This window comes from Rhopilema esculentum, chromosome 1 (assembly GCF_057945365.1).
Source record: "Rhopilema esculentum isolate cy_ngs chromosome 1, ASM5794536v1, whole genome shotgun sequence".
NCBI lineage: Eukaryota > Metazoa > Cnidaria > Scyphozoa > Rhizostomeae > Rhizostomatidae > Rhopilema > Rhopilema esculentum.
This window is the reverse complement of record NC_142815.1, coordinates 1,826,767-1,843,069: the sequence shown is the minus strand read 5'-3', so window position 1 is coordinate 1,843,069 and position 16,303 is coordinate 1,826,767. Positions and strand designations below refer to the sequence as shown.

The 16,303-nt window shown below is 37.7% G+C and overlaps 1 protein-coding gene across 1 annotated transcript in view; it reads right to left on the bottom strand.

Annotated features, from left to right (window-relative positions):
* Positions 1 to 16,303, bottom strand: part of LOC135690187 (uncharacterized) — a 30,197-nt gene that overhangs the window by 6,650 nt on the left and 7,244 nt on the right. The window contains exons 3-5 of the mRNA XM_065207663.2: positions 5,597 to 5,811; positions 4,523 to 5,186; positions 210 to 555 (exon numbers count right to left, since the gene is read on the bottom strand). Coding sequence (XP_065063735.2) covers positions 210 to 555; positions 4,523 to 5,186; positions 5,597 to 5,811 — 1,225 coding nt within the window. The remainder of the gene's footprint in view (positions 1 to 209; positions 556 to 4,522; positions 5,187 to 5,596; positions 5,812 to 16,303) is intronic.

Below are 16,303 nucleotides of genomic sequence, written 5' to 3'. Positions count from 1 at the left end.
CATTGAAGACAGTTTACTGCCATTGTTTGGATCGTCGCCACGCTCGCAAAGGCCCATTGTTAGCAACGAGCAACAAGACAAATATTCAAACAAAAATATAGCAAAATAATTTGAGAATACAATTTAATCTCAATAATTTCTTAGCTGTTTTTGAATTATCCTGGAACTCTTCTAAATCTCTTTGCATTTGAATTGAATTAAAAACCCACCTGATTGCATCGCTATCTGATGTCGTCCTTTGTCGCTGATTCCGGTGCGATGATAGCGAAAATAGTCGTCTACTAGTCGATGGAGTGGCGAAAATATCACTCTTGTTATTTTCTTTCGTATACCCAGCCATGCCTTTTCTCGTCAACTGAGGCGTCGTCGCTTTGCAAGATACAAGGTCTTTACGATCACTCGTCTTAATTGGTGCCGATAACTTACGAAGCAGTTTTCTGATAGCCGATCGTTTTTTCTCGTTGACTGTCAAGGGAGCCTCGGAGAAAGTCGTTGAAATATCGTCGCTTTGGGAGTGGTTTTCGTTTACTATATCTGGATGTGATTTGATGGAAGCTAAAACGTAAAGCAGATCAACTTATTTCAGTCTACATTCAGTTTAGTTCAAAACAGCTCTTGAATTCAATCCAATATAAAAGTCAATTCAATTTTAGTTTTGACTAAAACTCAAATTGATTCTCACAGAAAACTGGTCAAACTCCTGCCTTTTCAACATCTTAAGACTATTCTCTTCAATCTGTGCCATGGAAATTTCAAGATTGCGGCCCTTTTCTTGTCGGTAATTAATTTGGATTTTCTTTCCATTCCATGAATGCAATTGGAAGATTATTTTCTCTTTACGAAAGGACCGAGTGTTCAAAGCTATAATTCGATCCCACAAGGAATCACCATTTTTTCATTTCATCGATAGAAAGATCTGGGTTTGTTAAGGCCGATTTCCATTTGACAATTTTTTCGCGCGCGGGCGTAGCGCCCAAATCTGATCATGCGTAGTTAAAATCAAGTGGTTTGATTTTGCGTCCGCTGTAAGCGCCAGAAAGTTGATAGGGTCTAAACTTTTTTGTGCGCTCGGCAACTTGACAGCAGCACTTAACTACGCATGCTCAGATTTGGGCGCTACGCCGCGCGCACAAAAAATGTCAAATGGAAATCGGCCTGTACAACGAAGAAAATTGTGCAAAGCGAAGGATGATACCCGGGCGAAAAGTAACGATAAGGGGCTTTGAACGGAAGGTGAGATCGGGATGGGGATACCCAGAGGATAATCTCGCAAAGCCAGGGTATCTCCTGTAAAAGCCAAGGAATCTTCTGGCTTAAGGCGATTCCCTAAGTCAATAGTTAAAGTGAAGAAAATGAAAATTATAAGGTGCGAAATGTGCATCAGTCAAATGGTCCTTGAAAAAGTTTCAGGTTACGGAAATAAGAAATCGAGTCAAAATATATTGAAAAAAGAATAATTCCAATAGAAAATATGCTTGAAATAATGTAAGGTGTCAAAGAATATTGGATAAAATTCAAAATTATATTTCAACACAATTTTGAAAATAATTAAAAATAAAAAGTTCAGATAGCAAACTGCATAAAATGATAATAGTTACGACGAGGTTAAAAAATTTTCAGGTTTTGAAAGATGAGTTACTTTTTAAAACTGAGTTAAAAAACGACTTCTTGTAAAATTCTGCATTGAGTAAAAGCTGGTGTTGGATATGAAAAACTTATCGAATCTAAAGAAATAAAGCCAAGCCAAGTGTTTTAAAGTCACAGGTTAAACTAAGTATTCTGCAAATTCAACTTGATAACATAAACACAGTCATGTGCAAAAGTTTAAAACAAGAAGAAAACTTGAGAAGGAACGCCATTTTTCCAAAAAACCCATAAATACTTATATATTCATACTAGTTTATATATGTTCATTATATATATTCTTTAAAGACAAAAATGATACACACTTTATTTTAAAATTGAAGTAAAATGCATTAGGATGGCTTTTTTAAACAAGAAATCTTATTTTGATGTTAACATAGACAAATGGGAAAACGTAACAAGTGCCTTAAAACTTTTGCACTTGACTGCATGTACATCATAAACTGCTTTACTTGATGCCGTAGAGGCAGAGCTGCACAAGCTGTGGAGAATACTGCAGTGTATGTTTAAACCTATAGTTACACGAATCCCTTGCCTGCCTCGCAAAAATATGTATATTTATTTATTATATTTAGGATATTACGTCAAATAAACTGAAATTTAAAACTGAGATTTAAAAAACACATTCTTCTTTAAAAAAAGAGATTTTGCTCACCCCAAAAAGATGAGAGTTTCTTGTACTGAACAACCAAACGCAATAAAAGAATGAACTATTCGTTTTTACTCGGCATCGCAAATGCACAACACAATGGCACCTGCCGATAAGTATCATGGGAGTAGATAGGATTCTCTAGACGGGGGTCAGAAATATTATAACTCGTAACAAACCGTTACTGAAATGCGGTATGAAGCATCAAAGATTTTGGATCTTAATCTACGTTAATTAGGCCGTTTTCGAAGAAATTTTCGTGGTTTAAGATATCTTAAGTGGATTTTGAAAAACAAAACTCTCTTTTAGAAGGAGCTCTAAACGATGAAAACAACTGAGATTGTGGAGGCTTCGGTGAAGGCCTTGGTTAAAAGTTCTTGAGCAATGGGCATGTTCTGCGACAATATTTTCAAAACCGGCCTAATATTGCATTGCACGAAAATACAAAACCAATTAATTTCTCTTGCATTCTACTGATTTGACTGATTTCTATTGATTTCATTGAATCTCATCGATTTCTACTGGGGAAGATTGCTTAGGGTTATTGGTGTTAACGAGGCTGAATCTAGATGGCGGCTATCCACTATAGCAAGGCTGGCCGAGGCTGAAAGATAAATGGCCAAAAGGCTTTTTCTTATCGCGGCCCAAAACTGTGGAACAGTCTAGAAAGGGCTACCAAATTGGCCCCCTCCCTGAAAACCTTCAAAGAACAACTATAGTCGGGGACAACTTTTATTTCATCTTTACGTTCACTTTTTATAGCCTTAGTATTATTAAATATTGTAAATTAGGTTTGATTGGTAAATTTCTTTTGTTACTAGTATTTTAACATAGTTATTAGCTCTTATTTTAATCTTTTAAACAGGTCAGGTTGAAAAACATATGTATGAACCTTTAACCTGTATAAATATTATAAAATGAAAATGAAAAATGGCCTTAGACTTACTCCACGAGCCTCTGTTTCGCTACTGCCTCTGTTGTAGCGTCAGTAAAGTGAGGCAGTAGCGAAACAGAGGCTCATGGAGTAAGTCTAGGCTGGCCTGAAGCAACTGAGTTTGAAAGTGACGACATCACAGATTTTTTTCTTCATCTAAGTCGTTACCCCCGTCTTCAGAATGACTAACATTTAAAAATCCTCCATTAAATTTAAGATAATTTAATAGATCGTTATCAATAAATAATTATTGAAAGATAGACCTAAGGTTTCCTTCAAATTGCTTAAACAGCTCACATAGTGATCCTGGATTGTAGGCAAGTTCTTAGACATTTTTAAATGGGATTAATAACCCTGACGATAAAAGCAACTGATGAAGTGTAATTAAGGGTCTGGGTAAGAGGTTTTGCTGACGTCATTTTAAAGATTTTCGGTTATGCTATAGCAAAATGCATGCTGAGCTTTGTTGAAAATACAAAAGCTTTGGGGGTACATAATTCAAAAATGGCTTTGAAGAAAAGCAAACAGTTCAATATTTTGACATTCTGGTCAGAACATAGATCGAAAATTATAAGATAGGAAATATATTTAGCCTGTTGTGGATGGATCAATGCTCTGATGTTTTATACTCCGAAGAGTGTTAGATAAAAGCTTTAGTGTGCTCCAAAATGTTTCGTTTTTCAGAGTCATATTTACAAATAATAAATAACATCATTAAATCATAATGTAAAAAAACATTGCTTGTTGAAATGAGGCGAAAATTAAAGTATTTACTAAATATTTAACTGCCAAATAATAGTTTTTTTAATCAGAAAACCTGATTCCAGTTTCAGCCCGGCGTTTCATATTTTTCCGCATAATTTCAGCTTCGCGTGTTTTTATTTTGTAACATGTACCTGATAAAGTAATTAAAGCTATTTTGTTTATCGCTTTCTGTTTTTCTGTTACTGTTTTACATTTTTCAATTTTTGCTGGTATTTTATTTCTCGAGTTTTATTGAATTTCAACCTGCCTTTTTTCTTATGTTGTTCTTAATAAAGTCAACGAGCAATGGGCAAGAATCTTACTGAGTTTGCACCTATAACTATCATCAGAATTATGAGAAAAATTGTATGATACAAATTCTGTTTCTTTCATTTCAAACCGTCCTTGTTTAAGCTGGTTGACTTTATTTAGAGCCAATGACATTATTCAGAGTTTATTTTTGTGGTTTTAGGGGCAAATCTCAGCCTGATGTTTCTTATAAGGGTTGTTCTTATAAAAATATAGTGCAAAGTAAGAGTTGATCCTCCTACCTTTTTCGTCTTGCTTTGCCGCTTTCTTCATCCTTTTACTGCTCATCTTAGCATCATTTCTGTCCAGTTCAGAAACTTCAGTTGAATCAGCTATTCTTTTACTCTCTTGTTCACTTGGTATTAAATCCGGCATATACCCACCACCGCTTCTGACGTTGTCATCCCCAGACCCTTCCAAAGTTACTTGCCTCGCTTCCTCTTCCTCTAGCCTCTTTATCATCATGGCTCTCTCCTTTGCAACTTTACTTATTTGGTCAATGTCATCATAAAAATGGGCCGATGTCAAATCGTCGTCTATCTCGCTAGGGTCACACATTGGTATGTAAGGCCCAGTCCCGACATGCATCGCTCTAGATACCCACGCTAAAGGACAACCATCTTTTAGTGAAGACACATCAGGGGTATGACCCCCTGGAATTGGAGGTAAGGACCGATGGGGATTATAAGCACCAATCTGCACTGTTAATTGAGACTTGACTTCCGTGTTTGTGCCTGTGATTTCCGTCTCTCTCACAGAATTCCCAGAATTCTCATTTCCAAGAAATTGAGCATTATTTTGAAGACTGCTCTGGTCTTTGCTTTCAACATCATCCATTGAAGGCGGTTCAGGCGAAACAGCTGAATCAGGAACGGGGGGCCACTCAGGAGTTTTGCTTCTATCGATCTTTGAAGAGATAATAAAAAAAGTTCAACTGCGTTTAACCTTGACATAAAAAGAGCGAAATCACAGAAATTGAGGAAAAAAACAACTGTGAAAATATGCTTGACCTAAATTTCAAATATTTGATAATATTTCAGAATGTGAACGAAAATATAAATTTTCTTCTAAAACTAAAAGTCAACCCATCGAGGCAAGCACGCTAGAAGCCATCGATATTTAGCATTTTGTATAATTTCAAATACTTAGAGTAAGGGTGACAGGGATGGGTAGTGGGTCCATTCATATTGGAACAGCAATTATTTAATTTGATAACAATGTCCTTTAAGGGTGGGAGGTGTTTTGAAGATCAATAGAATTATGTGCAAATTTCTATTAGCATAAGAACAAAAGAGGAAGGATTTTAAGAAAATCACCTCGTTGTTGGCAATGGCTAAATCTTCTTGGGAAGGAGGGGGTGGGAAGTCTTGTGAAACATGCATATCCCTTTGATGTGAATCACCATTCAACAATGCTGTTTCACAATGATCGCTACCGGTTCCTTTGCTGTTTAAAAGCGATTGTGAAGATGTATTGTTGTCTGTAGATTGGCTTGTCAATATTTCTTTGCTGTGCACGGCTGCTCTCGCTTCTGTTGAAAAGAATTATAACAATTACGAGAAAGAATAAAACTAACTGGAGAAAAATATTTCTGTTTTTATTTACATACAATATTCCGCGCCATCCTAGCCGAAAGACACGGTTAAGTTTGATTTAAAGGAGGAGGGTAAGGTCTTCCCGAAACTACTCTACGTTCAGAGATATTTTTGTTAATGTTTCCTTTCCAAATTCTTCCTTTATCAAACATCAACAGGCGTAAAAAGATATTCATTAAATATGAAAATAACAGAAAAAACAAGCTGAGTAAAAAGTCCATATTTCCATTAAACATAGGTATATTTTAAGAATGACAAAACACATGCTCGCGAAAGTGCAGAGGATATCACCTTAACTTTGTTCCTAAAGAGATGTTTTAAATTGAGAAATTGGAGCAATACGATGCTTCTAAATTTTTAGAAATTAACGGATGATGGATGGGGTTCAGCTAATTCTCCTTTATCGAACAACAAAAGGGCCTAAAAAGGTATTTATTGCATAAAAAACCGGAAGAAATTGAGGAAGATGGAAAGTACAAAATTCTAGTTTTCTTTAAACATCAAGGTTTGTTTGTAGAATGACAAGACATATGTTATCAAAGGTGCAGACGATATGACTTTTGAATTGAGACATTGTAGCAACACGGGAAGAGTAATGATGCAGTTTCGTAAGGACATGCAAAGCAAAAAGATCTTTCCGTTTGTAGTAACGGAAGTTTTCAGCCACCTTTGTCTCGACAAGTCTTTTCCGCAATTTAAGAATCAGGAATTCGGCTAAAATAACCCAGATCAGAGATTACGTTGCTATTTATAACCCAGCAAAGCTTTGAAATGGCCTGCTAATCGCTTGTAACCTTTATAACCTATTGTGAACAGGAAATACGAAATTCAAGGAAGTGATTTTCACCGTTGTGCGTCAGGCCCGAAAACCACATTCTAAAAATTGAAATTGTTACATGTTTTCTTGGCACTCAGCCATTCAGACCTGGGCACTTAGCTATTTAATATATCTGAACTGTGGTAATATTACCGAAAAAAGTGGCTACTCGAAGGATATCTTGGTCTATTTAAAGCTTTTGCGGGCCTGGGAACGATTAATGAGATGGGCTTTGGTGACGTCATGAAACAGGTACGAGATCGCCCTGACAAACATCCCACCGAGATGAACAATACAGAATTACATAACACGCGAAATGACATTCCATGAATTTAAAATTACAAGAATGTACCCGATCGCGAGATTGGTATTTGAGGATTTTGGTCAATTTAGAGGCATGGAATTTGGCATGAGAACCTTTAATACAGTGCCGTAAATCCTCGAATAAGCAAAAATATTTGCAAAAATGAATTTTTGGATGGGGGCTTATTCGAGAGGGGGGGCTATTTCAAAGTTTAGTATTTTCCCCAAAGGTCGACGTAAAAACGATATTACTTTTTTTGGGGGGGGGGGGGCTTATTCGAGCGTGGGGGCTTATTCGAGGATTTACGGTATTAATACAGTATACACTACATGGTGAGAACAGAAGCGGGTCACGGGCTTCGAATTAATGCTGCAGAAAAGAGGCTGCATTGAGCAGATACATTTAAGGGAGCTGTCTAGTTTCCATACTGCTCGACCTGATGACGTAATTAGTTTACCCTAAACCTAACCCTAACCCTAAACCTAACCCTAAACTTAAACCTAACCTTAACCCTAAACCTGACCCTAACCCTAACCCTTTACTTGAAATAATTAATCATACTAATTTATGACTATTAATCATGCTTATTTATGACTATCAGGTCGAGCAGTATGGAAACTAGACAATTCCACAATTTAGACTGAACTCCAAGAGTAGCTAATTGAATTGAATTTTAGACGCTATTGAATTGAATTCACATACGCTCAATCTGTTGGGTGAAGCAATAGAGAAAAAGAGACTCATTGAGTTTGCCTATTTGGGGTTTTAATCAAGAGTTCTAAATCCATGTTCCATGTTTTAGACATCACATGGGCCAGCTGCATTCTGTTGCTACTGACAAACATGCAAGATGGCGCTGGAAAATTATTAGATGTGGTATGATCAAAATAGGTTCTCGCTAATCCAGAACAGCTGCTTCAAAACACGAGAAATGAGAATATTCATAAGTGTCCGTCAATATTCAGGACATTATGTGATATTATGACGCACAAACTAAGTATTCTGTGCGTCATTCAAAGGCCGCGGATAAACATTCCGGGTGAGAAGGGTTCTATTGGTTTTGTGAACAGAATAAGGCCATATGAACAGAATAAGGGGCAGTGGCGGATTTGAGAGGGGGCAACTAGGGGCAGTTGCCCCTCCCTCGACGAGTTGAAGTAAGTCTGGCGCCCCTTTTTGGAAATTGTGCGCCCTTTTTGAAGAATGAGAATCAGGTGAAAAAGTTTCTGAGACCGATAGGTTAATTTGCTTCATGCGAAAATGGATCTGAAATTGTTGTATACAGCGTACTCTCGTCACCAATTTTTGAAAATTTTTCAGCGCCCCCACTACCGACTGCCCCTCCTTCAAATTTGCTCTGGATCCGCCCCTGATAAGGGACCTTACACCAAAGATTACTTTTTGGTCTTGACAAGAGCGGTACTGCCACACCGGGGCACTGCAATAATTTGCTTAGAAAAGAAGGTAAGAGGGTGAAGGGGGATGAAGGTAAGAGAGTAAGATGGAAACGGGACAATAAGGTAACGATGTAAGAAGGTAATGGGACATGAAGGAAAAGGGGTAAAAGGGTAAGTAAGTAAGAAGGTAGGTGGGTAATAGGGCATTTTAAGGAGGAGCTGCAATAGAAATTTCCAATTGAAATTGAAATTTCCAGCAATGTGTTATGAAAGGAGACTTTCGGATCAAATTGATAGGTTTCTTTCACAACAAAGTTCTTGACACCCAATGCCGTTTCCCGGACACCAAGACACTCGTGCATAAAATTTTCATACCTAGATAAAATAGTGAATTTTCCACCTTGATAATTGAAATCAAGCAATAGCCATTGGTCAGTCCAAAATTAACTCGATATTCTTTGAAACAAGTATTCTTTCAAGTCCAGCATTTTCTGCCTAATAACAGTAGATTCGGAAATTTTAGCCTCCCCAACAAAAATACAGTCCTTCGTGGAATTAAATCTCTCAAGGGAATCCAAATTTCGATAGATCCAACATTGGCTTAAAATAACTTGTATGGTAAGGAGGGAGGAATGAGGTTTTTCCATAATGGCGACCTACCTCTTAGGTAAAATTGTTGTGGTTTCATATAATTTCGACCCAGCAGGTTTTGCAGCTTGGGTGTTGTGTAATGCGCTTCAGTTTACAATGTCACATTCTGTTTCAAACATTTTCCTTAAATCCAATTATTGATATGGCGAATTCAGCTTTATATCTACACAAAAAGAACATGACCCAGTGGAAAAGGCTAATCTATTTCTTCGATGCACTACGGTTGGATCCCATTGGCTTTTACAATACAAATTTTTAGTTTCAGCTTGGCCTGTAGATGTAACATGTACATAGAAAAGATTATAGGGACAATGGTTATTGATGAAGAGGATTGTGGGAATATCTTTTGAAAAGAGGATAATACAGCTTAGGCCGGTTTGGAGATAACACTGCGAAGGCAGTTGGTCGCTCGGTGATATGTACCTACTGGGCCTAAACAAAATGGCAAATTACAAGCCGGGAAACTAAGGCAGTCTTTCCGGATAACAAAATAAACAGACAGATGAAAAGAATCACAGAAATAAATGCTTTGTTGCAGACATAAGCATCAGTGCTTGCTTTTGTGTACAAGCACTTAACAAAGCGACGAAAGAAAATGGCGGACAGTTAGGTGTTTCCGGATTACCATAGAAACAGAGTTGAAAAGGATTATGGGAATGAATACTTCGCTTACATTGGCTAATGGAGGGAGGTAACCGACTGGCAAGAAAACAATGTGAAATTTCAGATTACGGAAAGTAAAGCCGTGAAAATCAATAGGTCTAACCGTTTGGTATCGTAACTGGATTATGTTCAAAATTAGAAATCAAAACTTTTGACAACAGCTTGTTTTCAATGACCAACAGGTTGCCCGAACGAAAATAATGAGCTTTCATTGCATCATACTGTGATCAAAGAGGATTTTAGAAAATTTAAAAATCGGCCTAGATTAGCAAGAGCTAAGCCGAAGGATTGCAGCTATTATAGGTATCCCAAAATGCAATGCGAATAAGTGATGGGCGGGAAAGCGTCTTTGGAAAGTAGCGGCATGTTGAAGCAGAACTTGACCAGAGAGCAAGGGTCTAGGGAGTAACAACCCTTCTTGTTCTTAAATTGATGGGGTTCTTGGAAAATGTGTGGTCCTTCGCAAGAGTGTGATAAATGCTTGCGCACTGATAAAGAAATGACAGCAAATTTTTCTATCTCCCCCCTCCTCTTGGAAATGAACCTCAACGGTGTCACTTCGTTGGACCGCTTGGACATGACCCAAATTTGATGTGAGGCAGATTTTATCGAGCAGACCCACCTTACTCTACCCCTCCACCCATCAACCCCCTTCAGCCCACCCTCCCCCATCAATAACGAGGGCCCTTAGATTATTTGGCGATGTCACAGCAGAGAAAACTGGACTTCTATATGAACTTCGGCAAATTTAATAAAAGCATATTCCTTGCCAACTTTTAATTGCTTTAAGTATAAAAATTTGCACCCTTTTATAAAAAAAGATCTTATAGGAATATTGAGGCTAGAAATAGTTGAAAATTGAGATTAATTAATAAGGGCCAGACTCGAAGTTCATCGCCATTTTGAATTTTTAACTTTATGAGTTCTTGTGCAAACAAGACAAGCGCCATATTCATGCAATCCAATTTTAGTTGATTATATTACGAATAAAGTAATGTGTTGAAGTTTAATATTTTCAAAGTCTTGTACCTTATTCAATCTGATGTAATATTTCCTTTCCGGAATGCAATAAGAAGCAATAACGATAATATCATGATGATAATAATGAAAGATGGAAACCGCAAATTAAAGATATTGGAAGCCTGTAATGTGCCGGGACAGCAGCAGGTTCTACGATGTAGAACGAAAAACTAGCTACTCAGTCAAGTACAACGGACATTGGTAACCGTAAGGGTACACGAAGTACGTACACAAAACTGGACAGAGTGCACGGCGAGTTAATAGGAACACCCAAAGAACACGCAAATCCACAGAGAAAGAATAAATGTGAATTGAAAATTTACTCTCTCGTTAACAAAACAGAGAGGACTTTGTCAGCTATTCAACTATCCTCTTAAAATGACATGTTAAACTGACATTTATTAAGACTCTAAGAAAGATTTAAAACTATGTCGATTTACAAAAATTAAATGTTGAAAAAAGAACAGTATTATGTGAACAGTCGCTTTAAATTATTCGAAAAAAGAATTATTCTTTTAGGCCAACATCCCCCCCCCTCTATATTGTAGTAGGAGGCTCCCCAGGTCACATGACCTATTGTAATCACGTGTAATGACCTATTGTAGACGCTATATAGACTTCAGTTCTATATATCGTAGTTCAGTTATCTTTGTAACCTCGTGGAGTTATCAAGCAATATATGAAAATGTTAAGAGTGTGTTTTCTTTGCTAACCGTGGACCATCTAAACGATGTAATTAAAAGCACCTCTCACAATATGAATTTCGTTCCAATTAATAATGCAGTTGGTTTACGTAGATATTAAAAGAACTTGCAAATATAAAGCACATATTTAGGTATAACACACACACTCTTTATACCCTTTTACCTTTTGAATGCACGAGGGTGTATCTTAGCCTACCCTCGGTACAAGGCCCATGATCCCGGACCGACGGTGTTGAGATTTGGCAACCCCCTTCCTCCAGTTCAATGTTGATATAGTTGCTACTTAAAAACATACGCTCCAACTTTGAATATGGGGGGGGGGGGGGATAAATATTGGATAATACATGCATGCTACCAAGAACCAGGGGCGGATCCAGAGCAAATTTGAAGAAGGGACAGTTGGTAGTGTGGGCGCTGAAAAATGTTGACGATTGTACGCTGTATACAACAATTTCAGACCCTGACTACCGACAGAAGGCTCTTTATTCACTTTGCAAAAAAATTTACACAATAATTGTTGTTTACTTTGAGATACTCCTTGAAGCAAATTAACCTATAAGTCTTAAAAAGGAGCGTATAATTTCCAAAAGGGGGCGCCAGACTTACTTCAACTCGGTGAGGGAGAGGCAAATGCCCCTAGTTGCCCTCTATAAATCTGCCACTGCCAAGAACGAATTCTGGGGCTTGTCTCAACAACCCTGTCCAAGATTTAGATTTTGGGAGGGGCGAAAAAATTTAAAGGGGAAGAGGGAGAGAAGAATTGGTCCCCTCCCGATTTTTGAGGTTCATATACCCAAAGCAACTTGGACAGAGCTTAAATTGTGGATAAAATGTCTTCGTGCAATTTTTTATATTTCTAACAACGAGCGTCTTGTTTACGACAAAAATTGACCAAGGAAAACAGTGTTTCACATTTCCGTGTTTCCAGCACGCTACTATAACAAGCATTATTGTCTTCCTATCAATTTGAACGACATCTCATCTGGCTTTCGTTTCCATCTCAAATTGTTTTCAAAACAATCGATCAAGACGTTTATGACGTCACAAAGGATATCGGGAGAGTCTTGTTGCTCTCGCAGCGAAGCCACATGGGCAGGAAAGAACGACCGTTGTTGTGAAGATTTGTTGCGGTCGAGTCACGCGAAAGATCAATATTTGATTTGAAAGGAACAAGATGTCCACTTCTTCAGCTGCCAAAGCCACGCCATCATGAGTCAGAAAGATTTGCGAAAAACAAATTTTGATTTGCATGGAACATTGACGCGATTTTCCAATGATCAGATAATTTTTTGACCTTCTCCTTAGAAAAGGCCATTGTTTTCTCAGATCAATTAGTTTCTGTTTGATCTTTGTGGAAATTGTTGTAAGTGTCTTTGTTCCTAAATCCATTTGCAAATTTACAAGGTCATTAAAACGTTTTAGAGGGCTGGCACGTTCATGGCCTTCTGATGGAGTTATCGACGAAGGTTAAAATAAAATTTTAAGTTTCGATCGGCTTTCTGAAAGGAAGTGCTGCAAGTTCCTAGAAAACGCGGCGGTCGAACGGCTAATGACCGCGCGGGAATGGCAAATGAAAACAAAAGAAACTTAGATGCAACATCCGAGCCACGCCCTATTTTCAAAGTTTTTCTAGGGAAGGTGTCAGGGCGGAGAATCTTGTATGAAGGAAGGACAAACACCTCTTGACTCTAGAAGCCTTTATTAAAGTTGCCTTCAATCAGAAGTAGGGGCAGATCCAGAGCCAATTTGAAGGAGGGGCAGTTTGTAGTGGGGGCGCTGAAAAATTTTAACAATTAGTGACTTTAACTACTGACAGAGGGCGATCTATTCACCTTTTAAGAAAATTTTCACAGTAATTGTTGTATCCTTTGAGACAATCCTTGTAGTAAATTAATGTATAAATGACAGAAACACTTTCAACTGATTCTCATTCTTCAAAAGGGGCACATCATTTCCAAAAAAAGGGGGTGCCAGACTTGCTTCAACTTGGTGAGGGAGGGGCAACTACCCCCCCCCCCCCTTAAATCCCCACTGATCAGAAAGGGATTTTAAGTTTCAGGTGCACAGTCCATTAAGCATTTGGAGGGGTTTACACTCAGTCCCTACCTCCAACATCAACTCAACCAAATATGTTTATGCAGGTTGATTTTATAATTCAAAGAACTTGCTTTGAAGTGTGAAAATCATGATTCTCTATCCTCCTTTGGAACTATAGTCACCTAAAAACAGTACTGAGCTTTACCCAATACTTACACCTCTTAATTATATATATATATATATATATATATATATATATATATATATATATATATATACTCAATCTGCAGACAGTACTGTTTCGCCCTTTGTGGGCCTTCAGGAGACTCATCTCCTGAAGAGTGAGTTAGTCACGAAACAGGCTTGTAGAGATAAACCATGTAGTTTTACTTTCTTCAACTCTATGATATATCACGCTCTACGTGCTAACGTATTGAGCACTGTGCTACGGAAGTATCAAAAGACAAATTTCTATATATATATATATATATATATATCTGATAACATTTGCACCTTCATAGTGATATTTGATACAACACAATTCATAGCTTTCTGCTTATTAAACAAAATATTGACCCTTTAAAAATACCTTTGACAATGTTAACTTGTCTCACCTTTTAGATAAGCTGTGCTTCAGCTCTACCACAGGACATTGTTGAAAGCCGACTGAAATCTACTATACCCAGCGCTGTAAGAGGATTTTCAGAGCTGAGCAAATGCCAAAATAATTCAAATGACCCAGGTATTAACAAAGTCCATGAATACAGATATTCTCCACCCAATTTCTGTTCCTTTGAAACATCAAAGAAAGGATTATTCGAGAGACTGGGTTGCTTCTTAACAATGTATCATGACTCACTGACAACATGCATGACCTTGTAGTTAAACTCCCTCACAAAATTCCAAACAAAGGACAAAAACTTTCATTTCCTGGGTGATGTCATCGTTGCTGCTATTTCATAAACAAAACTAGATGACCCATGCACCTTATATGGTTCCTTGTAAAAGGGGAATATCAAAGTTATAGAGAAAGAAGGGGAAAAAAGACAGATGACAGAATATGATAAGCAATAACTCAAATGGATGCAAACATAGGACACGAAGGTTGGGGCTTGAGCCCAAAAACAGGCAAAATTTATCACCTTTCAAGCTCCATTCTGGCAGTTCTATCCTCCTCTTCATGTGTAGGCAGGACAAAGGGGCTCGGAGGACTGCAGCACCCCCCCCCCCCTAAACAGGAAATATTATTTGCATTTCAGGTTCCATTCTGGCAGTGATATAATTCTCTCCATAGGTGTAGGGGGAAATATAGGCTTGGAGGACTGCAGCCTCCCCCTGAATAGGAAAAATTAATTGCATTTCAGGCTCCAATCTGACAGTTAGATCATTCTCTCCATAATGGTAGGGGGGATATGGGCTTCAAGGACTGCAGCCTACCCAGGAACTGGGCTGCAAGGGCTTTAGTCCACAAATAATTTAAAAAATGTACTTAAAATCATACCAAAAATGTCCTGCTCTTAGTTTTTAGCATGTTTAGCCCCCCACCAAAACGTTTTAGCCCCTTTAATCTGAAAGATACTTCACTGTCCTTGAACCCTACTCAACAGGAAAAATTTATACCATTTCAGGCTCCATTTTGGCATTTGTAAATTCTGCAAAGGGAAGCAAGTTTTGCACTTGTGTCTCTGTTGGGAAAGAACAAATCTGATGGCTCAGTTGTTAGAGGCACACTACTGACCCAAGGGTCCATGGTTCGAGTCCCTGGTATGACCAGACTCTCACCCAGAGTGAGTAGAGTCGCCAGCTCTCTGTAATTCCAGGCGTAGGAATCACGAGGTGTGGTCACATCGAGAGGAAGGACCAGGACACTGCTCGATAAGCATAAGCTTCTCAGTGTCCTAAAAACTACCTTTGGATGCTAGGTAGCAACAAATACAAATAGTACAAATCTGAGCTTAGCAATTGCTTAGAAAGTTGGGTGAGCTGCAAGTTTTGCTGATGCTTGTCAATTGTGCTTGAAGACCTTTCTCCTATGATTATTCAACACAAATGACCATTCATTTTGATAGTTTTCACTTTCTTTATCTGGGGGATCAAGAGGATGGGAATGCTGGCTCTAGGGTTAGAAAATGGAGATCATATAACATTTTGGGATTAGAAAACAGCTAGTTAATTTAGACCAGTGTTTTTCAACCACTGTGATGGGGCACACTGTTTTGCCATGATTGTCTGGTGTACCATGGGAAATTTTCCAATTTCACCTAATTGGTCCAAATAACATGCCCATGTTTTGCACTTGTTATTTGAGTGAATTAAAGATATTTTTTGTTATAAGATTTACAGATATACTTTTTCCCTGTATAAATTTGGTTCCTATTCAAAATACTTCATTGAGAATAACTTTAAATTGTGAACACAGCCCACAGGGTTTTATCTTTAAAAATTTCTGTTGGTAGTGTAGTGTATTATGAGGTCCTCATAATTTTTTCAATGAAAAATTTTGGGGAGATCAGAAACTCTGGGGGCCAAAAATGCTTAAATCAAAACAAATTGTGTTGTAAATTTGCGCATGGGACAAATCCACTAAGATCCCTACCCTACTTCCGTGATTGCTTAATGATTCTGTTCCAAATATATAAGAAAAGAGCTTAATGTGTCTAGTGGATTCTTTCTTGCATACTGAATTCTTTTGAATTATATAATTAAAAAAATTTTCACAACTCCTCCTTTAAAATATATTATATAAAACCAGTGCTTTAAATTATAAGATTAACAAATTTTAAGTTCCCTTAATCTATGTTTTCTTCAACGTCACAAATAAGCCACAAATAAATT